At 46.0% G+C, this 26,942-nt stretch overlaps 1 protein-coding gene across 4 annotated transcripts in view; it reads left to right on the forward strand.

Annotated features, from left to right (window-relative positions):
- The window catches only part of gab2 (GRB2-associated binding protein 2), a 117,357-nt gene that overhangs the window by 60,823 nt on the left and 29,592 nt on the right, over positions 1-26,942 (forward strand). For all 4 annotated transcript variants that reach the window (XR_008068986.1, XM_052468719.1, XM_052468720.1 and 1 more), the window contains exons 4-7: positions 11,044-11,341; positions 12,962-13,334; positions 22,623-22,720; positions 23,820-24,099. Coding sequence is in view for 3 of the 4 variants with exons in the window: in XM_052468719.1 (XP_052324679.1) it covers positions 11,044-11,341; positions 12,962-13,334; positions 22,623-22,720; positions 23,820-24,099 (1,049 nt within the window). In the remaining variant the exon portion in view is untranslated. The remainder of the gene's footprint in view (positions 1-11,043; positions 11,342-12,961; positions 13,335-22,622; positions 22,721-23,819; positions 24,100-26,942) is intronic.

Consider the following 26,942-nt stretch of genomic DNA (forward strand, 5'->3'; position numbering starts at 1 on the left):
GGCTGACTGTCTCTGCTGTTAGGGCTGACTGTCTCTGCTGTTAGGGCTGACTGTCTCTGCTGTTAGGGCTGACTGTCTCTGCTGTTAGGGCTGACTGTCTCTACTGTTAGGGCTGACTGTCTCTGCTGTTAGGGCTGACTGTCTCTGCTGTTAGGGCTGACTGTCTCTGCTGTGGGCTGTTAGGGTTGACTGTGTTGGCTCCCTCCTTCCATTCTCCTGGATTTCCTCCCCCAGTCCTGGGCCAGCCCTCCTGTTCATTATGGATATAATTAATCAATGTTGAAGATGAACTATGCAGAAATTGCTCTGCAATTTTCTGGTTGATAAAATTTGAATTTCAGTCTGTGACAAAACAAGCAAACATAGTGTAGAGAGTCATTGTACGAACTAATGTCTGTAGCCATGAAGTGCTTTGAAATGCTGGTCATGGCTCACATCAATACCATTATCCCAGAAATCCTAGACCCACTCCAATTTGCATACTGCACCAACAGATCCACAGATGATGCAATCTATACAGCACTCCACACTGCCCTTTCCCACCTGGACAAAAGGAACACCTATGTGAGAATGCTGTTCATTGACTACAGCTCAGTGTTCAACACCATAGTGTCCTCAAAGCTCATCACTAAGCTAAGGACCCTGGGACTAAACACCTCCCTCTGCAACTGGATCCTGGACTTCCTGATAGGCCTCCCCCAGGTGGTGAGGGTAGATAACAACACATCCGCCACGCTGATCCTCAACAAGGTTGGCCCCTCAGGGGTGCGTTCTCAGTCCCCTTCTGTACTCCCTGTTCACCCACGACTGCGTAGCCAAGCACGACTCCAACACCATCATTAAGTTTGCTGACGACACAACAGTGGTAGGCCTGATCACCGACAACGACGAGACAGCCTATAGGGAGGAGGTCAGAGATCTGGCCGTGTGGTGCCAGAATACAACAACCTCTCCCTCAACATGATCAAGACTAAGGAGATGATTGTGGACGACAGGAAAAGGAGGACCGAGCACGCCCCCATTCTCATCGACGGGGCTGTAGTGGAGCAGGTTGAGAGCTTCAAGTTCCTTGGTGTCCACATCAACAACAAACTGGAATGGTCCAAAACACACCAAGACAGTCTCCTGACACCCTCAGGAGACTGAAAAGATTTGGCATGGGGCCTGAGATTCTCAAAAGGTTCTACAGCTGCACCATCGAGAGCATCATGACCGTTTGCATCACTGCCTGGCATGGCAACTGCTCTGCATTCGACCGTAAGGCGCTACAGAGGGTAGTGCGAACGGCCCAGTACATCACCGGGGCCAAGCTTCCTGCCATCCAGGATCTCTATACCAGGCGGTGTCAGAGGAAGGCCCTAACAATTGTAAAAGACTCCAGCCACTCCAGTCATAGACAGTTCTATCTGCTACCACACAGCACGCAGTACCGGAGCGCCAAGTCTAGGTCCAAACGGCGTCTTAACAGATTCTAACCATATGACTCCTGAACAGCTAATCAAATGGCTACTCATTTGAATTGCCCATCCCCCCTCTTTTACATTGCTGCTACTCTCAGTTTTATTAGATATCCATAGTCTCTTTAACTCTACAACTGACTACCTACATATTACCTCAATTACCTCCATTAACCCGGTGCCCCCGCACATTGACTCTGTACTGGTACCCCCTGTATATAGCCTCCACATTGACTCTGTACCGTAACACCCTGTATATAGTCTCCACATTGACTCTGTACCGTAATACCCTGTATATAGCCTCCACATTGACTCTGTACTGGTACCCCCTGTATATAGCCTCCACATTGACTCTGTACTGGTACCTCCTGTATATAGCCTCCATATTGACTCTGTACTGGTACCCCCTGTATATAGCCTCCACATTGACTCTGTACCGGTACACCCTGTATATAGCCTCCACATTGACTCTGTACTGGTACCCCTGTATATAGCCTCCACATTGACTCTGTACTGGTACCCCTGTATATAGCCTCCACATTGACTCTGTACTGGTACCCCCTGTATATAGCCTCCACATTGACTCTGTACCGGTACACCCTGTATATAGCCTCCACATTGACTCTGTACCGGTACACCCTGTATATAGCCTCCACATTGACTCTGTACTGGTACCCCCTGTATATAGCCTCCACATTGACTCTGTACCGGTACCCCTGTATATAGCCTCCACATTGACTCTGTACCGGTACCCCTGTATATATCCTCCACATTGACTCTGTACCGGTACCCCCTGTATATAGCCTCCACATTGACTCTGTACCGGTACACCCTGTATATAGCCTCCACATTGACTCTGTACTGGTACCCCTGTATATAGCCTCCACATTGACTCTGTACCGGTACCCCCTGTATATAGCCTCCACATTGACTCTGTACCGGTACCCCCTGTATATAGCCTCCACATTGACTCTGTACTGTAATACCCTGTATATAGCCTCCACATTGACTCTGTACCGGTACCCCCTGTATATAGCCTCCACATTGACTCTGTACCGGTACCCCTGTATATAGCCTCCACATTGACTCTGTACCGGTACCCCTGTATATAGCCTCCACATTGACTCTGTACTGGTACCCCCTGTATATAGCCTCCACATTGACTCTGTACTGGTACCCCCTGTATATAGCCTCCACATTGACTCTGTACTGGTACCCCCTGTATATAGCCTCCACATTGACTCTGTACCGGTACCCCCTGTATATAGCCTCCACATTGACTCTGTACCGGTACACCCTGTATATAGCCTCCACATTGACTCTGTACCGGTACACCCTGTATATAGCCTCCACATTGACTCTGTACTGGTACCCCCTGTATATAGCCTCCACATTGACTCTGTACCCCCTGTATATAGCCTCCACATTGACTCTGTACCGGTACCCCCTGTATATAGCCTCCACATTGACTCTGTACCGGTACCCCCTGTATATAGCCTCCACATTGACTCTGTACCGGTACACCCTGTATATAGCCTCCACATTGACTCTGTACCGGTACCCCCTGTATATAGCCTCCACATTGACTCTGTACCGGTACACCCTGTATATAGCCTCCACATTGACTCTGTACCGGTACCCCCTGTATATAGCCTCCACATTGACTCTGTACCGGTACACCCTGTATATAGCCTCCACATTGACTCTGTACTGGTACCCCCTGTATATAGCCTCCACATTGACTCTGTACCGGTACCCCCTGTATATAGCCTCCACATTGACTCTGTACCGGTACCCCCTGTATATAGCCTCCACATTGACTCTGTACCGGTACCCCCTGTATATAGCCTCCACATTGACTCTGTACCGGTACACCCTGTATATAGCCTCCACATTGACTCTGTACTGGTACCCCCTGTATATAGCCTCCACATTGACTCTGTACCGGTACCCCCTGTATATAGCCTCCACATTGACTCTGTACCGGTACCCCCTGTATATAGCCTCCACATTGACTCTGTACCGTAATACCCCTGTATATAGCCTCCACATTGACTCTGTACCGGTACCCCCTGTATATAGCCTCCACATTGACTCTGTACCGGTACCCCCTGTATATAGCCTCCACATTGACTCTGTACCGGTACCCCCTGTATATAGCCTCCACATTGACTCTGTACTGGTACCCCTGTATATAGCCTCCACATTGACTCTGTACTGGTACCCCCTGTATATAGCCTCCACATTGACTCTGTACTGGTACCCCTGTATATAGCCTCCACATTAACTCTGTACCGGTACCCCCTGTATATAGCCTCCACATTGACTCTGTACCGGTACACCCTGTATATAGCCTCCACATTGACTCTGTACCGGTACACCCTGTATATAGCCTCCACATTGACTCTGTACCGGTACCCCCTGTATATAGCCTCCACATTGACTCTGTACCGGTACCCCCTGTATATAGCCTCCACATTGACTCTGTACCGGTACCCCCTGTATATATCCTCCACATTGACTCTGTACCGGTACCCCCTGTATATAGCCTCCACATTGACTCTGTACCGGTACCCCCTGTATATATCCTCCACATTGACTCTGTACCGGTACCCCCTGTATATAGCCTCCACATTGACTCTGTACCGGTACCCCCTGTATATAGCCTCCACATTGACTCTGTACCGGTACCCCCTGTATATAGCCTCCACATTGACTCTGTACCGGTACCCCTGTATATAGCCTCCACATTGACTCTGTACCGGTACCCCCTGTATATAGCCTCCACATTGACTCTGTACCGGTACCCCCTGTATATAGCCTCCACATTGACTCTGTACTGGTACCCCTGTATATAGCCTCCACATTGACTCTGTACTGGTACCCCTGTATATAGCCTCCACATTGACTCTGTACTGGTACCCCTGTATATAGCCTCCACATTGACTCTGTACCGGTACACCCTGTATATAGCCTCCACATTGACTCTGTACCGGTACCCCTGTATATAGCCTCCACATTGACTCTGTACCGGTACCCCTGTATATAGCCTCCACATTGACTCTGTACCCCTGTATATAGCCTCCACATTGAATCTGTACCCCTGTATATAGCCTCCACATTGACTCTGTACCGTAATACCCTGTATATAGCCTCCACATTGACTCTGTACCCCCTGTATATAGCCTCCACATTGACTCTGTACCGGTACCCCTGTATATAGCCTCCACATTGACTCTGTACCCGTACCCCTGTATATAGCCTCCACATTGACTCTGTACCGTACCCCCTGTATATAGCCTCCACATTGACTCTGTACCGTAACACCCTGTATATAGCCTCCACATTGACTCTGTACCGTAATACCCTGTATATAGCCTCCACATTGACTCTGTACCGTAATACCCTGTATATAGCCTCCACATTGACTCTGTACCGTAATACCCTGTATATAGCCTCCACATTGACTCTGTACCGTAATACCCTGTATATAGCCTCCACACATTGACTCTGTACCGGTACCCCCTGTATATAGCCTCCACATTGACTCTGTACCGGTACCCCTGTATATAGTCTCCACATTGACTCTGTACTGGTACCCCTGTATATAGCCTCCACATTGACTCTGTACCGTAACACCCTGTATATAGCCTCCACATTGACTCTGTACCGTAATACCCTGTATATAGCCTCCACATTGACTCTGTACCGTAATACCCTGTATATAGCCTCCACATTGACTCTGTACCGTAACACCCTGTATATAGCCTCCACATTGACTCTGTACCGTAATACCCTGTATATAGCCTTCACATTGACTCTGTAACGTAATACCCTGTATATAGCCTCCACATTGACTCTGTACCGTAATACCCTGTATATAGCCTCCACATTGACTCTGTACCGTAATACCCTTTATATAGCCTCCACACATTGACTCTGTACCGTAATACCCTGTATATAGCCTCCACATTGACTCTGTACCGTAATAGCCTGTATATAGCCTCCACATTGACTCTGTACCGTAACACCCTGTATATAGCCTCCACATTGACTCTGTACCGTAACACCCTGTATATAGCGTCCACATTGACTCTGTACCGTAATACCTTGTATATAGCCTCCACATTGACTCTGTACCGTAACACCCTGTATATAGCCTCCACATTGACTCTGTACTGGTACCCACTGTATATAGCCTCCACATTTACTCTGTACCGTAATACCCTGTATATAGCCTCCACATTGACTCTGTACCGTAATACCCTGTATATAGCCTCCACATTGACTCTGTACCGTAATACCCTGTATATAGCCTCCACATTGACTCTGTACTCCCTGTATATAGCCTCCACATTGACTCTGTACTCCCTGTATATAGTCTCCACATTGACTCTGTACTGGTACCCCTGTATATAGCCTCCACATTGACTCTGTACCGTAATACCCTGTATATAGCCTCCACATTGACTCTGTACTGTAATACCCTGTATATAGCCTCCACATTGACTCTGTACCGGTACCCCTGTATATAACCTCCACACTGACTCAGTACCGGTACCCCCTGTATATAGCCTCCACATTGACTCTGTACCGGTACCCCCTGTATATAGCCTCCACATTGACTCTGTACCGTAATACCCTGTATATAGCCTCCACATTGACTCTGTACCGTAATACCCTGTATATAGCCTCCACATTGACTCTGTACCGTAATACCCTGTATATAGCCTCCACATTGACTCTGTACCGTAATACCCTGTATATAGCCTCCACGTTGACTCTGTACCGTAATACCCTGTATATAGCCTCCACATTGACTCTGTACCGTAATACCCTGTATATAGCCTCCACACATTGACTCTGTACCGGTACCCCTGTATATAGCCTCCACATTGACTCTGTACCGGTACCCCCTGTATATAGTCTCCACATTGACTCTGTACTGGTACCCCTGTATATAGCCTCCACATTGACTCTGTACTGGTACTCCCTGTATATAGCCTCCACATTGACTCTGTACCGGTACACCCTGTATATAGCCTCCACATTGACTCTGTACCGGTGCCCCCTATATAGCCTCCACATTGACTCTGTACTGGTACCCCTGTATGTAGCCTCCACATTGACTCTGTACCGGTACCCCTGTATATAGCCTCCACATTGACTCTGTACCGGTACCCCTGTATATAGCCTCCACATTGACTCTGTACCCCCTGTATATAGCCTCCACATTGACTCTGTACCCCTGTATATAGCCTCCCCATTTACTCTGTACCGTAATACCCTGTATATAGCCTCCACGTTGACTCTGTACCCCATGTATATAGCCTCCACATTGACTCTGTACCGGTACCCCCTGTATATAGCCTCCACATTGACTCTGTACCAGTACCCCCTGTATATAGCCTCCACATTGACTCTGTACCGGTACCCCTGTATATAGCCTCCACATTGACTCTGTACCAGTACCCCCTGTATATAGCCTCCACATTGACTCTGTACCGGTACCCCTGTATATAGCCTCCACATTGACTCTGTACCGTAACACCCTGTATATAGCCTCCACATTGACTCTGTACCGTAATACCCTGTATATAGTCTCCACATTGACTCTGTACCGTAATACCCTGTATATAGCCTCCACATTGACTCTGTACCGGTACCCCCTATATAGCCTCCACATTGACTCTGTACTGGTACCCCTGTATGTAGCCTCCACATTGACTCTGTACCGGTACCCCTGTATATAGCCTCCACATTGACTCTGTACCGGTACCCCTGTATATAGCCTCCACATTGACTCTGTACCCCTGTATATAGCCTCCACATTGACTCTGTACCCCTGTATATAGCCTCCACATTGACTCTGTACCGTAATACCCTGTATATAGCCTCCACATTGACTCTGTACCCCTGTATATAGCCTCCACATTGACTCTGTACCGGTACCCCCTGTATATAGCCTCCACATTGACTCTGTACCAGTACCCCTGTATATAGCCTCCACATTGACTCTGTACCGGTACCCCCTGTATATAGCCTCCACATTGACTCTGTACCGTAACACCCTGTATATAGCCTCCACATTGACTCTGTACCGTAACACCCTGTATACAGCCTCCACATTGACTCTGTACCGTAATACCCTGTATATAGCCTTCACATTGACTCTGTACCGTAATACCCTGTATATAGCCTCCACATTGACTCTGTACCATAATACCCTGTATATAGCCTCCACACATTGACTCTGTACCGTAATACCCTGTATATAGCCTCCACATTGACTCTGTACCGTAATACCCTGTATATAGCCTCCACATTGACTCTGTACTGGTACCCCCTGTATATAGCGTCCACATTGACTATGTACCGTAATACCCTGTATATAGCCTCCACATTGACTCTGTACCGTAACACCCTGTATATAGCCTCCACATTGACTCTGTACTGGTACCCCTGTATATAGCCTCCACATTGACTCTGTACCGTAATACCCTGTATATAGCCTCCACATTGACTCTGTACCGTAATACCCTGTATATAGCCTCCACATTGACTCTGTACTCCCTGTATATAGCCTCCACATTGACTCTGTACTCCCTGTATATAGTCTCCACATTGACTCTGTACTGGTACCCCTGTATATAGCCTCCACATTGACTCTGTACCGTAATACCCTGTATATAGCCTCCACATTGACTCTGTACCGTAATACCCTGTATATAGCCTCCACATTGACTCTGTACCGTAACACCCTGTATATAGCCTCCACATTGACTCTGTACCGTAATACCCTGTATATAGCCTCCACATTGACTCTGTACCGTAATACCCTGTATATAGCCTCCACATTGACTCTGTACTCCTGTATATAGCCTCCACATTGACTCTGTACTCCCTGTATATAGTCTCCACATTGACTCTGTACTGGTACCCCCTGTATATAGCCTCCACATTGACTCTGTACCGTAATACCCTGTATATAGCCTCCACATTGACTCTGTACCGTAACACCCTGTATATAGCCTCCACATTGACTCTGTACTGGTACCCCCTGTATATAGCGTCCACATTGACTCTGTACCGTAATACCCTGTATATAGCCTCCACATTGACTCTGTACCGTAACACCCTGTATATAGCCTCCACATTGACTCTGTACTGGTACCCCCTGTATATAGCCTCCACATTGACTCTGTACCGTAATACCCTGTATATAGCCTCCACATTGACTCTGTACCGTAATTCCCTGTATATAGCCTCCACATTGACTCTGTACACCCTGTATATAGCCTCCACATTGACTCTGTACTCCCTGTATATAGCCTCCACATTGACTCTGTACCGTAATACCCTGTATATAGCCTCCACATTGACTCTGTACTGTAATACCCTGTATATAGCCTCCACATTGACTCTGTACCGTAACACCCTGTATATAGTCTCCACATTGACTCTGTACCGTAATACCCTGTATATAGCCTCCACATTGACTCTGTACTCCCTGTATATAGTCTCCACATTGACTCTGTACTCCCTGTATATAGTCTCCACATTGACTCTGTACTGGTACCCCCTGTATATAGCCTCCACATTGACTCTGTACCGTAACACCCTGTATATAGCCTCCACATTGACTCTGTACCCCTGTATATATCCTCCACATTGACTCTGTACCGTAATACCCTGTATATAGCCTCCACATTGACTCTGTACCGTAACACCCTGTATATAGCCTCCACATTGACTCTGTACTGGTACCCCTGTATATAGCCTCCACATTGACTCTGTACCGTAATACCCTGTATATAGCCTCCACATTGACTCTGTACTCCTGTATATAGTCTCCACATTGACTCTGTACCGTAATACCCTGTATATAGCCTCCACATTGACTCTGTACTCCCTGTATATAGCCTCCACATTGACTCTGTACTCCCTGTATATAGCCTCCACATTGACTCTGTACCGTAATACCCTGTATATAGCCTCCACATTGACTCTGTACTGTAATACCCTGTATATAGCCTCCACATTGACTCTGTACCGTAACACCCTGTATATAGTCTCCACATTGACTCTGTACCGTAATACCCTGTATATAGCCTCCACATTGACTCTGTACTCCTGTATATAGTCTCCACATTGACTCTGTACTCCCTGTATATAGTCTCCACATTGACTCTGTACTGGTACCCCTGTATATAGCCTCCACATTGACTCTGTACCGTAACACCCTGTATATAGCCTCCACATTGACTCTGTACCGTAATACCCTGTATATAGCCTCCACATTGACTCTGTACCGTAATACCCTGTATATAGCCTCCACATTGACTCTGTACTCCCTGTATATAGCCTCCACATTGACTCAGTACCGTAACACCCTGTATATAGCCTCCACATTGACTCTGTACCCCCTGTATATAGCCTCCACATTGACTCTGTACCAGTACCCCCCCTGTATAAAGACTCACTATTGTTATTTACTCCTCTTTAATTATGTCTTACTTTTATTTCATATTATTTACTTATCTATTTTTTACTCAACACTTATTTTTATTGTTGGTAAGTTTCATTTCACGGTAAGGTTCTATTCGACAAATAAAATTGGATTGGATTAGAAAAATATTTTCTATAAGCAAAAATATTGTATTTCCAGCTGTTTGAAGCTGCTGTACAAAACCGAAAGGAAAAGACGCAAAAACGAAACTTAATAACAGGAAGCACAGAAATAGTGCACATAGAACATAGCTTCTTAAAACTGGCTTTAAAATGAGAATCGCAGATCTATAACTCATATTTCTATGGTCACTAACGCCCAAAAAAGTTACATGTTGGAATATTAAGATTTTGGGGTCAGCCAATCGAATCCTAGTTCTGTGTCTTCTACCTCCAGCCCAACTCCATCTCTGTGTTGAGATGTCATAGAGTTGTTTCAGAGCTTCCTCTGTTTATCCAAAAACCAGACGCAGTGAGGAACACTTCATTTGTCTGTGTCGATGTCAGAAGGAACTGTACTCCCCCCTAGTGGCGGATTTGGGTAACTGCAGGGATATTCAATATTAACAGGGAGTAATTTAGTGTAGTGTGAAGTTGCCCCCTAAATGCTGATGGGTATTTCCCCCCACTCATGGTCACGGTTAGGATTGGGGTCTGTACCTAGGGGAAACTTCCACTCGGAGCGAATAATGTGCCGTTAATATGTGACTGAGAGCTGCTGGCAGAGATTGGCATGGCAGAGATTGGCATGGCAGAGATTGGCATGGCAGAGATTGGCATGGCAGAGATTGGCATGACAGAGATTGGCATGGCAGATGTCGTCCTGTCTGTCAGAACTTCTGTTTTGCCTGGTGGAGGATGGGTAGGCACAATAAAGACTGACGTGTGTGTGTGTGTGTGTGTGTGTGTGTGTGTGTGTGTGTGTGTGTGTGTGTGTGTGTGTGTGTGTGTGTGTGTGTGTGTGTGTGTGTGTGTGTGTGGTGTGTGTGTGTGTGTGTGTGTGTGTGTGTGTGTGTGTGTGTGTGCGTGCGTGCGTGCGTGTGTGTCTCCTCTCCATATGTTTGTCTGACTCCTCCAGGAGTGCCAGTTTCTCCCAGGTACAGCACAGTAGCAATCTGTTTGTGGGCAGTGACTCGGCGGTGCAGAAGTTCTCCCATGGTTTCTCTCACTGTCTGAACGGGATGGGCGCCCAGCTGCATGGCTTCTACAGCCTGCCCAAACCTGGCAAGCACCAACTGGCCTCTGCGGTCGGGCCCAGGTCCTCCACACGGCCAGACTCCCCCCAGGAGGGCTACGTGCTACCCAGGGGGTACAGCTCTGAGGGGCCCTCAGATCATAGTCGCCTGGGAGACATGGATCAGCAGGAGAATGAGGAGGTTGGTGTTCTTTAACTTAGATTATTATTATTATTATTTTATGTTACACTTTACCTTTGACTTATTTTATTATATTATATTTTATTTATTTATTCTCACTTTCTCTATTGATTCAATTTCTATTTAATGGGCTTTATTATAGAGAAACATTTGTTAACAAGCAAAAAAGCAAATGAAGTAAATAATAAACAACATAATATGAATTAACAGAAGTTCCAAAATAATAAAGATATTTCAAATTACATATTATGTTCAAGAAAATAATAAATATGGGTTGTATTTACAATGTTGTTTGTTCTTCACTGGTTGACCTTTTCTTGTGGCAACAGAAATATATATATATATATATATATAGCAACGGGTCACACATCTTGCTGCTGTGATGTCACACTGTGGTATTTCACCCAGTAGATCTGGGAGTTTATCAAAATTGGATTTGTTTTCGAATTCTTTGTGGATCTGTGTAATCTGAGGGAAATATGTCTCTCTGATATGGTCATACATTGGGCAGGAGGTTAGGAAGTGCAGCTCAGTTTCCACCTCATTTTGTGGGCAGTGTGCACATAGCCTGTCTTCTCTTGAGAGCCATGTCTGCCTACGGCGACCTTTCTCAATAGCAAGGCTATGCTCACTGAGTCTGTACATAGTCAAAGCTTTCCTTAAATGTTGGGTCAGTCACAGTGGTCAGGTATTCTAGTTTGCTCTGTTTTTTTGTTAATTCTTTCCAATGTGTCAAGTAATTATTTTTTGTTTTCTCGTGATCTGCTTAGGTCTCTCTCTGTCTCTGTCTCTGTGTCTCTGTGTCTCTGTGTCTCTGTCTCTCTCTCTCTCTGTCTCTCTCTCTGTCTCTCTCTCTCTTTCTCTCTCTCTCTCTCTCTCTCTCTCTCTCTCTCTCTCTCTCTCTCTCTCTCTGTCTCTCTCTCTCTCTCTCTCTCTGTCTCTCTTTCTCTCTCTCTCTCTTTCTCTATCTCTCTCTCTGTCTCTCTCTCTCTCTCTGTCTCTCTCTGTCAATTCAATTTCAATTCAATTCAAGGGCTTTATTGGCATGGGAAACATGTGTTAACATTGCCAAAGCAAGTGATAGACAACATACAAAGTGAATATATAAAGTGAAAAACAACAAAAATTAACAGTAAACATTACACATACAACAGTTTAAAAACAGTAAAGATTACAAATGTCATATTATATATATATACACAATGTACAAATAATTAAAGGACACAAGATAAAATAAATAAGCATAAATATGGGTTGTATTTACAATGGTGTTTGTTCTTCACTGGTTGCCCTTTTCTCGTGGCAACAGGTCACTCTCTCTCTCTCTCTCTCTCTCTCTCTCTCTCTCTCTCTCTCTCTCTCTCTCTCTCTCTCTCTCTCTCTCTCTCTCTCTCTCTCTCTCTCTCTCTCTCTCTCTCTCTCTCTCTCTCTCTCTCTCTCTCTCTCTCTCTCTCTCTCTCTCTCTCTCTCTCTCTCTCTCTCTCTCTCTCTCTCTCTCTCTCTCTCTCTCTCTCAGCTAAGAGAGAGTGGATGCAGCATCAGGCATCAACATGATTTGGTTGGTTCTAACTGTGTTGCTGTCCTGGGGCTCTGTGGGGTGTCTCTCTCTTCTTTACAAAGCTGTACACCTTCAAGACGCCTTGCAACACCCTGGCCACCGGCAACGACCGTAACCACAGTAACGACCGACACAGCAATGACCATAACCACAGCAACGAGCGTAGCAACGACCGGCAGACTGACAACTACGACCTCCCGACCCCGCCCGGATCGTTCTACCAGATCCCCCGGACGTTCGATAAGAACCACAACGTGACGCCGTCTGGCTCCGAGTCATCTAGTGGACCCCCTCCACGGCCCCCCAAGCCCAGCCAGGGGTCAGAGAGCGGGGGCTGTCTGGGGTCACTGCAGAATGGAGAGGTGACCACGACTGTGTCGGTTATACCCAGGAGGAACACTCTGCCTGCCGTGGAGAACAGCAGGTTACATCGAGGTACTACAACTCTCTCCTTCTCTTTATTTAGCTGCTACCTAACCAAGCTAAACAGAGGGACTGGTTCTCTCTCTCCTCCTCTTTATTTAGCTGCTACCTAACCAAGCTACACAGAGGGACTGGTTCTCTCTCTCCTTCTCTTTATTTAGCTGCTACCTAACCAAGCTAAACAGAGGGACTTCTACCAAACTACATCTCTCTCCTTCTACCAAACTACTGTCAACTACATCTCTCTCCTTCTACCAAACTACATCTCTCTCTCTCTCTCTCTCTCTCTCTCTCTCTCTCTCTCTCATACATAGTGCCTGGCCTCTCTCTCTCTCTCTCTCTCTCTCTCTCTCTCTCTCTCAATTCAATTTCAATTTCAATTTAAGAGGTTTATTTGCATGGGAAACATTGGCAAAGTAAGTGAAATAGATAATAAACAAGTAAATATTACACAATACTACACATACAAAAGTTCCAAAAGAATAAGCTGCAAAATCTGGATCCCTACAAATCAGCTGGACTAGACAATCTGGACCCTCTCTTTCCTAAAATTATCCGCCGCAATTGTTGCAACCCCTATTACTAGCCTGTTCAACCTCTCTTTCGTATCGTCTGAGATCCCTAAAGATTGGAAAGATGCAGCGGTCATCCCCCTCTTCAAAAAGGGAGACACTCTAGACCCAAACTGTTACAGACCTATATCCATCCTGCCCTGCCTCTAGACCCAAACTGTTACAGACCTATATCCATCCTGCCCTGCCCTGCCTCTAGACCCAAACTGCTACAGACCTATATCTATCCTACCATGCCTTTCTAAGGTCTTCGAAAGCCAAGTTAAACAGATCACTGACCATTTAGAATCCCACCGTACCTTCTCCGCTGTGCAATCCGGTTTCTGAGCCGGTCACGGGTGCACCTCAGGCACACTCAAGGTACTAAACGACATCATAACCGCCATCGATAAGAGACATTACTGTGCAGCCGTATTCATCGACCTGGCCAAGGCTTTCGACTCTGTCAATCACCACATTCTTATCAGCAGACTCAACAGCCTTGGTTTCTCAAATGACTGCCTCGCCTGGTTCACCAACTACTTCTCAGAGTTCAGTGTGTCAAATCGGAGGGCCTGTTCTCTATGTGGGTGTCACAGGGTTCAATTCTCAGGCCGAATCTTTTCTCTGTATATATCAATGATGTTGCTCTTGCTGCTAGTGATTCTCTGATCCACCACTACGCAGACGACACCATTCTGTATATTTCTGGCCCTTCTTTGGACACTGTGTTAACTAACCTCCAGACGAGCTTCAATGCCATACAACTCTCCTTCCGTGGCCTCCAACTGCTCTTAAACGCAAGTAAAACCAAATACATGCTCTTCAATCGATCACTGCCCGCACCTGTCCAGCATCACTACTCTGGACGGCTCTGACTTAGAATATGTGTACAACTACAAATACCTAGGTGTCTGGTTGGACTGTAAACTCTCCTTCCAGACTCACATTAAGCATCTCCAATTCAACATTACATCTAGAATCAGCTTCCTATTTCACAACAAAGCATTCTTCACTCATGCTTCCAAACGTACCCTCGTAAAACTGACCATCCTACCGATCCTAGACTTCGGCGATGTCATTTACAAAATAGCCTTCAACACTCTACTCAGCGAATTGGATGCAGTCTATCACAGTGCCATCTGTTTTGTCACTAAAGCCCCATATACTTACCCACCACTGCGACCTGTATGCTCTTGTTAGCTGGCCCTCGCTTAATATTCACCGCCAAACCCTCTGGCTCCAGGTCATCTATAAGTATTTTGTCGCTAGGTAAAGCCCTGCCTTATCTCAGCTCACTGGTCACCATAGTAACACCCACCTGTAGCACGTGCTCCAGCAGGTATATCTCACTTGTCATCCCCAATGCCAACACTTCCTTTGGACGCCTTTCCTTCCAGTTCTCTGCTGCCAATGACTGGAACGAATTGCAAAAACTCTCTGAAGCTGGAGTCTCATATCTCCCTCTCTAACTTTAAGCATCAGCTGTCAGAGCAGCTTACCGATCACTGTACCTGTACACAGCCCATCTGTAAATAGCCCACACAACTACCTCATCCCCATATTGTTATTTATCTTCTTGCTCTTTTGCACCCCAGTATCTCTACTTGCACATCATCATCTGCACATCTATTCACTCCAGTGTTAATTGCTAAATTGTAATTATTTCACCTCTGTGGCCTATTTATTGCCTTACCTCCCTAATCTTACTTCAGTTGCACACACTGTACATACATTTTTTCTATTGTGTTATTGACTGTATGTTTGTTTATGTGTAACTCTGTGTTGTTGTTTGTGTCTCACTGCTTTGCTTTATCTTGGCCAGGTCGCAGTTATAAATGAGAACTTGTTCTCAACTGTCCTACCTGGTTAAATAAAGGTGAAATATATATATATATTAATAAAGACATTTCAAATGTCATATTTTACCCAGTAGATAAGGAAGTTTATCAAAATTGGATTTGATTTCGAACTATTTCTGGGTCTGTGTAATGTCTCAAATACATTCGGCAGGAGGTTAGGAAGTGCAGCTCAGTTTCCAGCTCATTTTGTGAGCAGTGAGCACATAGCCTGTCTTCTCTTGAGAGCCAGGTCTGCCTATGGTGGCCTTTCTCAATAGCAAGGCAATCCTCACTGAGTCTGTACATAGTCAAAGATTTCCTTAATGTTGGGTCAGTCACATTGGTCAGGTATTCTGCTACTGTGTACTCTCTGTTTAGGGCCAAATAGCATTCTAGTTTGCTCTGTTTTTTGCTCAATTCTTTCCAATGTGTCAAGTAATTATATTTTTGTTTTCTCATGATTTGGTTAGTTCTAATTGTGTTGCTGTCCTGGGGATCTGTGTGGTCTGTTTGTGTTTGTGAACAGAGCCCTAGGACCAGCTTGCTTAGGGGTCTCTTCTCCAGGTGCTGGCTTTGTTATGGAAGGTTTGGTAATCACTTCCTTTTAGATGGTTGTAGAATTTAACGGCTCTTTTCTGGATTTTTATAATTAGCGGGTATCGGCCTAATTCTGCTCTGCATGCGTTATTTGGTGTTTTATGTTGTAGATGGAGGATATTGTTGCAGAATTCTACATGCAGAGTCTCAATTTGTTGTTTGTCCCAATATGTGAATTATTGATTGGTGAGCAGACCTCAGACCTCACAACCATAAAGGGCAATGGGTTCTATAATTGATTCAAGTATTTTTTAGCCAGATCCTAATTGGTATGTCAAATTTTATAAATTCATTTTGATGGCATTGAAGGCCCCTATTGCCTTTTTCTCAGATCGTTAAACATTAGACTTCAGATTCTAGCAGGATGAAGGCCGGGTGCTGCAGACTGTTCTAGTGCCCTCTAGTGCCAATTCGTTGATATATATGTTGAAGAGGGTGGGGCTTAAGCTGCATCCCTGTCTCACCCCACGGCCCTGTTGAAAAAATCTGTTTGTTTTTTTGTTGCCAATTTTAACCGAACACTTGTTGTTTGTGTACATGGATTTTATAATGTCATATGTTTTTCCCCCAACACCACTTTCCATCCATTTATATAACCCTCGTGCCAAATTGAGTTAAACGTTGTTTTTAAATCAACAAAGCATGAGAAGACTTTGCCTTTGTTTTGGTTTGTTTGGTTGTCAGTTAGGGAGTGCAGGGTGAATACATGTCGTACGGTAATTTGGTGAAAAGCCTATTTGACATTTGCTCAGTACGTTGTTTTCACTGAGGAAATGTAGGAGTCTGCTGTTAATGATAATGGTATGAGTCTGCTGTTAATGATAATGGTATGAGTCTACTGTTAATGATAATGGTATGAGTCTACTGTTAATGATAATGGTATGAGTCTGCTGTTAATGATAATGGTATGAGTCTGCTGTTAATGATAATGGTATGAGTCTGCTGTTAATGATAATGGTATGAGTCTGCTGTTAATGATAATGGTATGAGTCTGCTGTTAATGATAATGGTATGAGTCTGCTGTTAATGATAATGGTATGAGTCTGCTGTTAATGATAATGGTATGAGTCTGCTGTTAATGATAATGGTATGAGTCTACTGTTAATGATAATGGTATGAGTCTGCTGTTAATGATAATGGTATGAGTCTGCTGTTAATGATAATGGTATGAGTCTGCTGTTAATGATAATGGTATGAGTCTGCTGTTAATGATAATGGTATGAGTCTGCTGTTAATGATAATGGTATGAGTCTGCTGTTAATGATAATGGTATGAGTCTGCTGTTAATGATAACGCAGAGGATTTCCCCAAGGTTGATGTTCATGCTTATCCCACGGTAGTTATTGGGGTCAAATTTGTCTCCACTTTTGTGGATTGGGGTGATCACTCCTTGGTTCCAAATATCGAGGAAGATGCCAGAGCTGAGGATGATGTTAAAGAGATTCAGTATAGCCAATTAGAATTTGTTGTCTGTATATTTGATCATTTCATTGAGGATACCATCAACACCACAGGCCTTTCGGGTTGGAGGGTTTGTTTGTTGTCCTGTAGTTCATTCAATGTAATTGGAGTGGGTTCTGGTAATCCAGTGGGTTCTGGTAATCCAGTGGGTTCTGGCAATCCAGTGGGTTCTCACAATCCAGTGGGTTCTGGTAATCCAGTGGGTTCTGGTAATACAGTGGGTTCTGCTAATCCAGAGGGTTCTGGTAATCCAGTGGGTTCTGGTAATCCAGTGGGTTCTGCTAATCCAGTGGGTTCTGGTAATCCAGTGGGTTCTGGTAATCCAGTGGGTTCTGGTAATCCAGTGGGTTCTGGTAATCCAGTGGGTTCTGGTAATCCAGTGGGTTCTGGTAATACAGTGGGTTCTGGTAATCCAGTGGGTTCTGGTAATACAGTGGGTTCTGGTAATCCATCCTAAGATTTGTATTTGATGTTTGTTTATTTTTATTGGGCGAATAAGATTCTCTCTCTGTCTCTCTCTCTCTCTCTCTCTCTCTCTCTCTCTCTCTCTCTCTGTCTCTGTCTCTGTCTCTGTCTCTGTCTCTCTCTCTCTCTCTCTCTCTCTCTCTCTCTCTCTGTCTCTCTCTCTGTCTCTCTCTGTCTCTCTCTGTCTCTCTCTCTCTCTCTCTCTCTCTCTGTCTCTCTGTCTCTGTCTCTCTGTCTCTGTCTCTCTGTCTCTGTCTCTGTCTCTCTCTCTCTCTCTCTCTCTCTCTCTGTCTCTCTCTCTCTCTCTGTCTATCTACTCTCTCTCTCTCTCTCTCTCTCTCTCTCTCTCTCTCTCTCCTCTCTCTCTCTCTCTCTCTCTCTCTCTCTCAGTCTCTCTCTCTCTCTCTCTGTCTCTCTCTCTCTCTCTCTGTCTCTCTCCCTCCCTCTCTCTCTCTCTGTCATAATGCCTGGCCTCTCTCTCTCTCACAATGCCTGGTCTTTCTCTCTCTCACAATTCCTGGTCTCTCTCTCTCACAATTCCTGGTCTCTCTCATTCATAATGCCTGGCCTCTCTCTCTTTCATTATGCCTGGCCTCTCTCACTCTCTGTACACAGTGTTTTCTGCTCTGTTTGAGCTGCCGTGTGTGTGCGTGTGTGCGTGTGCGTGTGTGTATGTGCGTGTGTGTGTGTGTGTGTGTTGCTCTGAGCTAGGCCGTCCTGGGCGAAGGCTGGAACAGACACACAGAGACAGGAAGTCAACTTTGACCCCTGTTGCTCTGTGTCTTCGCCCTCCGTCTGTGCTGCCCACGGCCAGGGCCACACTCTCATAAGATTGTGACTCCCAAATTGCACCCTAATCCCTATTTAGTGCTCTACAGTGCCCTATGGGCCCCAGTCAATATTAGTGTGCTAAATAGGGGATAGGGTGTCATTTGTTAAATTCAGCATCACAACGTTTGTTCTGTTTTGGAGCAGAAACACAAGTTAGTTTCAAATGGAAACAGACCGTGTGGGTTTAGATAAACCAAACTCGCCTCTGTTATGTGATGATGAGGATGATAATTCTCTCCTCTCCTCTTCCCTCTCCTCTTCCCTCTCCTCTCCTCTTCCCTCTCCTCTCTCCTCTCCTCTCTCCCCTTCCCTCTCCACTCCTTTCCCCTCTCCTCTCCTCTCCTCTCCTCTCCTCTCCTCTCCTCTCCTCTCCTCTCCTCTCTCTCCTCTCCTCTCCTCTTCCCCTCTCTCCTCTTCCTCTCCTCTCCTCTCCTTTCCCTCTCCTTTCCCCTCTCCTTTCCTCTCCTCTCCTTTCCCTCTCCTCTCCTTTCCCTCTCCCTCCTTTCCCTCTCCTCTCCTCTCCTCCTTCCCTCTCCTCTCCTCTCCTCTCCTCTCCTCTCCTCTCCTCTCCCTCTCCTCTCCTCTTCCCTCCTTCTCCTCTCCTTTCCCCTCTCCTTTCCCCTCTCCTTTCCCTCTCCTCTCCTTTCCCCTCTCCTCTCCTTTTCCCTTTCCCTCTCCTTTTCCTTTCCCTCTCCTCTTCCCTCTCCCTTTCTCCTCTCCTCTCTCCCTCTCCTCTCCTTTTCCCTCTCCTCTCCCTCTCCTCTTCCCCTCTCCTCTCCTTTCCCTCTCCTCTTCCTCTCCTTTTCCCTCTCCTCTCATTTTCCCTCTCCTCTCCTCTTTCCCTCTCCCATTCCCTCTCCCCTCCCCTCTCCTTTTCTCCTCTTCCCTCTCCTTTCCCCTCTCTCCTTTTCCCTCTCCTCTTCCTCCTTTTTCTCCTCTCCTCTTCCTCTCTATTCCTCTCCTTTTCCCTCCCTCTCCTATTCCCTCTCCTTTTCCCTCTCCTTTCCCTCTCCTTCCTCCTTTCCTCTTCCCTCTCCTTTTCCCTCTCCTTCTCCTTTTCCTCTCCTCTTTCCTCTCCTATTCCCTCCTTTTTCCCTCTCCTCTCCTCTTCCTCTCCTTTTCCCTCTCCTCTTCCCTCTCCTTTTCTCCTCTTCCCTCTCCTTTTCCCTCCTCTTCCCTCTCCTTTCCCTCTCCTTTCCCTCTCCTCCTCCCTCTCCTCTCCCTCCTCTTCCCTCTCCTCTCCTTTCCCTCTCCTCTTCCTCTCCTATTCCCTCTCCTTTTCCCTCTCCTCCCCTTCCCTCTCCTCTTCCCTCTCCTCCTTTTCCTCTCCTCTTCCCTCTCCTCTTCCCTCTCCTATTCCCTCTCCTTTCCCCTCTCCTCTCCTCTTCCCTCTCCTCTCCTCTTCCCTCTCCTCTCCTTTCTCCTTTCCCCTTCTCCTTTCTCTCTCTCCCTCTCCTCTTCCCTCTCCTCTTCCCTCTCCTTTTCCCTCTCCTCTTCCCTCTCCTTTTCCTCTTTTCCTCTCCTATTCCTCTCCTTTCCCTCTCCTCTCTTCCCTCTCCTCTCCCTTCCCTCCTTTTTCTCCTCTCCTTTTCCCTCTCCTCTTCCCTCTCCTTCTCCTCTCCTTTTCCCCTCTCCTCTTCCCTCTCCTCCCCTTCCTCTCCTCTCCTTTTCCCTCTCCTCTTCCCTCTCCTCTTCCCTCTCCTCTCTCCCTCTCCTCTTCCTCTCCTCTCCTTTCCCTCTCCTCTCCTCTCCTCTTCCCTCTCTTCCCTCTCCTCCCCTCTCTCTTCCCTCTCCTCTCCTCTTTCCCTCTCCTCTCCTTTCCCCTCCTTTCTCCTCTCCTTTCCTCTCCTCCTTTCCCCTCTCCTCCTCCTCTCCTCTCCCTCTCCTCTCCCTCTCCCTCCCTCTCCTCCTCTCCTCTTCCCTCTCTCTCCTCTCTCTCTCCTCTTCCCCTCTCCTTTCCCCTCTCCTTTCCCTTCCTCTCCTTTCCCCTCTCCTCTCCTTTTCCCTTTCCCTCCTCTTCCCTCTCCTCTCCCTTTTCCCTCCCTCATCCTTTTCCCTCTTCCCTCCCTCTTCCCTCTCCCTCCTTTCCCTCTCCTCTTTCTCCTTTCCCCTCTCCTCTCCTTTCCCTCTCTTCCCTCTCCTTTCCCCTCTCCTTCCTTTCCCTCTCCTCTCTCTTTCCTCTCTCCTTTCCCTCCTCCTCCTCTTCCCTCTCCTTTCCTCCTCTCCTTTTCCCTCTCTCTTCCCTCTCCTTTTCCCTCTCCTCTCCTCTTCCCTCTCCTCTTCCTCCTTTTCCCTCCTTCCCTCTCCTTTTCCTCTCCTCCTCTTCCCTCTCCTCTTCCCTCTCCTTTCCCTTCTTCCCTCTCCTTTTCCCTCTCCTTTCCTCTCCTATTGCTTCTCCTTTCCCCTCTCCTCTCCTCTTCCCTCTCCTCTCCTCTTCCCTCTCCTTTTTCCTCTCCTCTTCCCTCTCCTTTTCCCTCTCCTCTTCCCTCTCCTTTCCCTCTCCTTTCCCCTCTCCTCTCCTCCCCTCTCCTCTCCACTCCTCTTCCCTCTCCTCTCCTTTCCCTCTCCTCTTCCCTCTCCTATTCCCTCTCCTTTCCCCTCTCCTCTCCTCCCCTCTCCTCTCCACTCCTCTTCCCTCTCCTCTCCTTTTCCTCTCCTCTTCCCTCTCCTCTTCCCTCTCCTTTCCCCTCTCCTCTCCTCTCCTTTCTCTCTCCTCTTCCCTCTCCTATTCCCTCTCCTATTCTCTCCTCTCCTCTCTTCCCTCTCCTCTCCTCTTCCCTCTCCTCTTCCCTCTCCTCTTCCCTCTCCTTTCCCTCTCCTTTCCCTCTCCTCTCCTTTTCCCTCTCCTCTTCCCTCTCCTTTTCCCTCTCCTCTCCTTTCCCTCTCCTCTTCCCTCTCCTCTCCTCTCCTTTCCCTCTCCTCTTCCCTCTCCTATTCCCTCTCCTTTCCCCTCTCCTCTCCTATTCTCTCTCCTCTCATCTTCCCTCTCCTCTTCCCTCTCCTCTCCTCTTCCCTCTCCTCTCCCCTCTCCTCTCCTTTTCCCTCTCCTCTTCCTTCTCCTCTCCTTTTCCCTCTCCTCTTCCCTCTCCTTTCCCTCTCCTCTTCCCTCTCCTTTCCCTCTCCTCTCCTTTCCCTCTCCTCTTCCCTCTCCTTTCCCCTCTCCTCTCCTTTTCCCTCTCCTCTTCCCTCTCCTTTTCCCTCTCCTCTCCTCTTCCCTCTCCTTTCCCCTCTCCTCTCCTTTTCCCTCTCCTCTTCCCTCTCCTTTTCACTCTCCTCTCCTCTTCCCTCTCCTTTCCCCTCTCCTCTCCTCTCCCCTCTCCTTTTCCCTCTCCTTTCCTCTCCTATTCCCTCTCCCTTCCCCTCTCCTCTCCTCTTCCCTCTCCTTTTCCCTCTCCTCTTCCCTCTCCTTTTCCCTCTCCTCTCCTCTTCCCTCTCCTTTTCCCACTCCTCTCCTTTCCCTCTCCTCTTCCCTCTCCTTTTCCCTCTCCTCTCCTCTTCCCTCTCCTCTCCTTTCCCTCTCCTCTTCCCTCTCCTCTCCTCTCCTCTCTCCCCAGGGTGTTCATTTGAGACCAGCAGCCATCACCGTCCGATCTATTTCAACAACCAAGGCCAATCTGTGGAGTGTGTCAACGATGGCTTCAGTTCTTACCTGGTGAGACTTTCAGACAAAAATACTCAACTGTTTATTTATTTTTCCCTCAAGCCTAGTCCTGCTCCTGTTTGGTGGAGTGCTGCAGAGATGGTTGTCTCTGTCAGGAGCTCTGTCAGAGTGACCATCAGGTTCTTGGTCACCTCCCTGACCAAGGTCCTTTTCCCCCGATTGATCAGTTTGTCCAGGCAGCCAGCTCTAGGAAGATTCTTGGTGGTTCCAAACTTCTTCAATTTTAAGAATGATGGAGGCCACTGTGTTCTTGGGGACCTTCAATGCTGCAGAAATATTTTGGTACCCTTCCCAATAAATTTTCCTCGACACAATCCTGTCTTGGAACTCTACGGGAAATTCTGTCAACTTCATGGCTTGGTTTTTGATCGATGGAAATTGAAATCAAGATAAATTTTGAGTCTCATAACAAAGGGTCTAATACCCACCAGGGTAGCCTAGTGGTTAGAGTGTTGGACTAGTAACAGACACCTTGATACATCTCACACTCTGCTTGGAAATGGGGGCGGCTGGTAACCTAGTGGTTAGAGCGTTGGACTAGTAACAGACACCTTGATACATCTCACACTCTGCTTGGAAATGGGGGCGGCTGGTAGCCTAGTGGTTAGAGCGTTGGACTAGTAACAGACACCTTGATACATCTCACACTCTGCTTGGAAATGGGGTGGCAGGGTAACCTAGTGGTTAGAGCGTTGGACTAGTAACAGACATCTTGATACATCTCACACTCTGCTTGGAAATGGGGGCGGCAGGGTAACCTAGTGGTTAGAGCGTTGGACTAGTAACAGACACCTTGATACATCTCACACTCTGCTTGGAAATGGGGGCGGCTGGTAACCTAGTGGTTAGAGCGTTGGACTAGTAACAGACATCTTGATCACTCTGCTTGGAAATGCTCCGAAGAAATGGTTTATACACAGATTTGTGCCTTACGCATGATTGATAAACGAGGCCCCTTTGAACTGATTTTTACCATGTTGTTGATTTCTGATTGTTTTCTTTGTTTTTCCCACAATTATGACTGCATATCTAAGATAATGATGTCGGAGATGATCAAGTCCCCATGACTTTCCTGTCTGTTTCTTGTCAGAGAACAAAGGCCCCTCTGACACGTTCGGACAGTGGCGACTCGGAGGACAACTATGTGCCTATGAACCCAGGCTCATCTCCCCTCAACGCCGCCCAGGCGGACAGCCCCAAAAATATCTACATCCCCATGAGCCCCGGGCCGCACCACTTTGACTTCCCAGGGTTCTCAGCCACACTACCTGCCCGGAAGGGAAGTACCGCCTCGCTGTGTCACCGACCGGGGAGGCTGAGTGACGTCACACCACCACCTATAAATCGCAACCTCAAACCCAACAGGAAATGTGAGTGTCATGTCTCAGTCTATATGAGGCGTTCAGTGTTCTACTCTTTTGGCTGGTGGGCAGTATTGAGTATCTTGTATGAATAAGGTGCCCAAAGTAAACGGCCTGCTCCTCAGTCTCTGTTGCTAATATTTGCATATTAGTAGTATTGGATAGAAAACACTCTGAAGTTTCTAAAACTGTTTGAATTATGTCTGTGAGTATAACAGAACTCATATGGCAGGCAAAAACCTGAGGAGAAATCAAAACAGGAAGTGAGAAATCTGGGGCTGGTATGTACTCAACACAGTTCCCATTGAAATCCCCTTGAGATATGAATGACATATAGAAATGTAGAAGATATTTGAATGAGGCTTCTACTGTGTTGTGGGACTGAATGACAGCAGAATGAATCAGGTGTCTGGCAGTCAGCCATTTTCTGGTCACACGCATTCCACATGACAGCGACCTGCGTTCCATTGCTCATCAAGACACAAAGGAATACTCCGGTTGGAACTTTATTGAAGATTAATGATAAAAACATCTTAATGATTGATTCTGTAATTAGTTTGAAATGTTTCTTCCTTCGACCTGTAATATAACTTTTTGAAGTTTTTGTCCGACGTAATGCTGACCAGAACGAGGGTTTGGATATGTATACCAAACGCGCTAACACAAGTAGCTAATTGGACATAAATAACGGACATTATCTAACAAATCAAGCATTTATTGTGGACCTGGGATTCCTGGGAGTGCATTCTGATGAAGATCATCAAAGGTAAGGGAATATTTAGCATGTAATTTATGGTTTATGTTGACTGCAACATGGCGGCTATTTTGACTTGATTGTTCTGAGCGCCATCTCAGATTATTGCATGGTTTGCTTTTTCCGTAAAGTTTTTTTGAAATCTGACACAGCGGTTGCATTAACCTCATAGTCCGCCCCCATCCCGCATGCGGTCGCGTTACTACAGCCTCAAGCTCATTACCATAACGCAACGTTAGCGATTTCTAAAAATCGCAAATGAAATAAATATGCCTGCTCTCAAGCTTATCCTTTTCTTAACAATCCTGTCGTCTCAGATTTTCAAAATATGCTTTAGAACCAGAGAAAATCAATAATTTGTGTAAGAGTGGTGATAGCTAGCTTAGCATTTAGCGTTAGCATTTAGCACGCAACATATTCACAAAAAACAGCAAAGGGATCAAATAAAATAATTTACCTTTGAAGAACTTCAGATGTTTCAATGAGGAGACTCTCAGTTACATAGCAGATGTCCAGTTTTTCCTGAAAGATTCTTGTGTAGGACACAACGTTCCGTTTTGTTACTATGCATTTGGCTACCGAAACTAACCGAAAATTCAGTCACCTACACGTCAAACTTTTTTCCGAATTAACTCCATAATATCGACTGAAACATGGAAAACGTTGTTTGAATCAATCCTCAAGGTGTTTTGTCATATATCTCTTCATTGAAATGCCGTCCCTGGAAGCCTGCATTCTTCTCTGATTCGGATGGAAAAATACTGGTAGCTGACTTTTGCGCACCAATTTCCACGCAGACACCGTGCGGGACACTTGGCAATTGTAGTCTCTTATGGTCAATCTTCCAATGATATGCCTACAAATACGTCACAATGCTGCAGACACCTTGGGAAACGATAGAAAGTGTCCGTTCATTCCTGTCGCATTCACAGCCATATAAGGCGATCATGGAAAACGTAGCTTCAGAAATCCTGTTCATTTCCTGGGCGCTCAAACATCTTGGTTTTGCCTGAAGCTTTTGTTCAACGGCACTCACAGTGAAAATCTTTGCAGTTCTGGAAACGTCAGAGTGTCTTCTTTCCAAAACTATCAATTCCAAGCATAGTCGAGCATCTTTTCGTGACAAAATATTGCGCTTAAAACGGGCACGTCTTTTTATCCAAAAATGAAATAATGCCCCTAGTGGACTAACAGGTTAAGGAGAGGTATATCTATAATTCCATGTGTATAACTTGTATTATCATCTACATTTATGATGAGTATTTCTGTTGAATCGATGTGGCTATGCAAACTCACTGGATGTTTTTGGAACTAGTGAACGTAACGCGCCAATGTAAGCTCAGATTTTTTTATATAAATATGAACTTTATCAAACAAAACATACATGTATTGTGTAACATGAAGTTCTATGAGTGTCATCTGATGAAGATCATCAAAGGTTAGTGATTCATTTTATCTCTACTTTGGCTAGGAAAATGGCTGTGTTTATTCTGTGGCTTGTTGGTGACCTAACATAACATGTGCTGCTTTCGCCATAAATCCTATTTGAAATCGGACACTGCGGTGGGATTAACAACAAGAATACCTTTAAAATGGTATAAAATACATGTATGTTTGAGGAATTTTAATTATGAGATTTCTGTTGTTTTGAATTTGGCGCCCTGCACTTTCACTGGCTGTTGTCATATCAAATCAAATCAAATGTTATTTGTCACATACACATGGTTAGCAGATGTTAATGCGAGTGTAGCGAAATGCTTGTGCTTCTAGTTCCGACAATGCAGTAATAACCAACAAGTAATCTAACTAACAATTCCAAAACTACTGTCTTATACACAGTGTAAGGGGATAAAGAATATGTACATAACAGATATATGAATGAGTGATGGTACAGAGCGGCATAGGCAAGATAGATGGTATCGAGTACAGTATATACATATGAGATGAGTATGTAAACAAAGTGGCATAGTTAAAGTGGCTAGTGATACATGTATTACATAAAGATGCAGTAGATGATATAGAGTACAGTATATACATATACATATGAGATGAATAATGTAGGGTATGTAAACATTATATTAGGTAGCATTGTTTACAG

This window comes from Oncorhynchus keta, chromosome 18, assembly GCF_023373465.1.
Source record: "Oncorhynchus keta strain PuntledgeMale-10-30-2019 chromosome 18, Oket_V2, whole genome shotgun sequence".
Classification (NCBI taxonomy): Eukaryota; Metazoa; Chordata; class Actinopteri; order Salmoniformes; family Salmonidae; genus Oncorhynchus; species Oncorhynchus keta.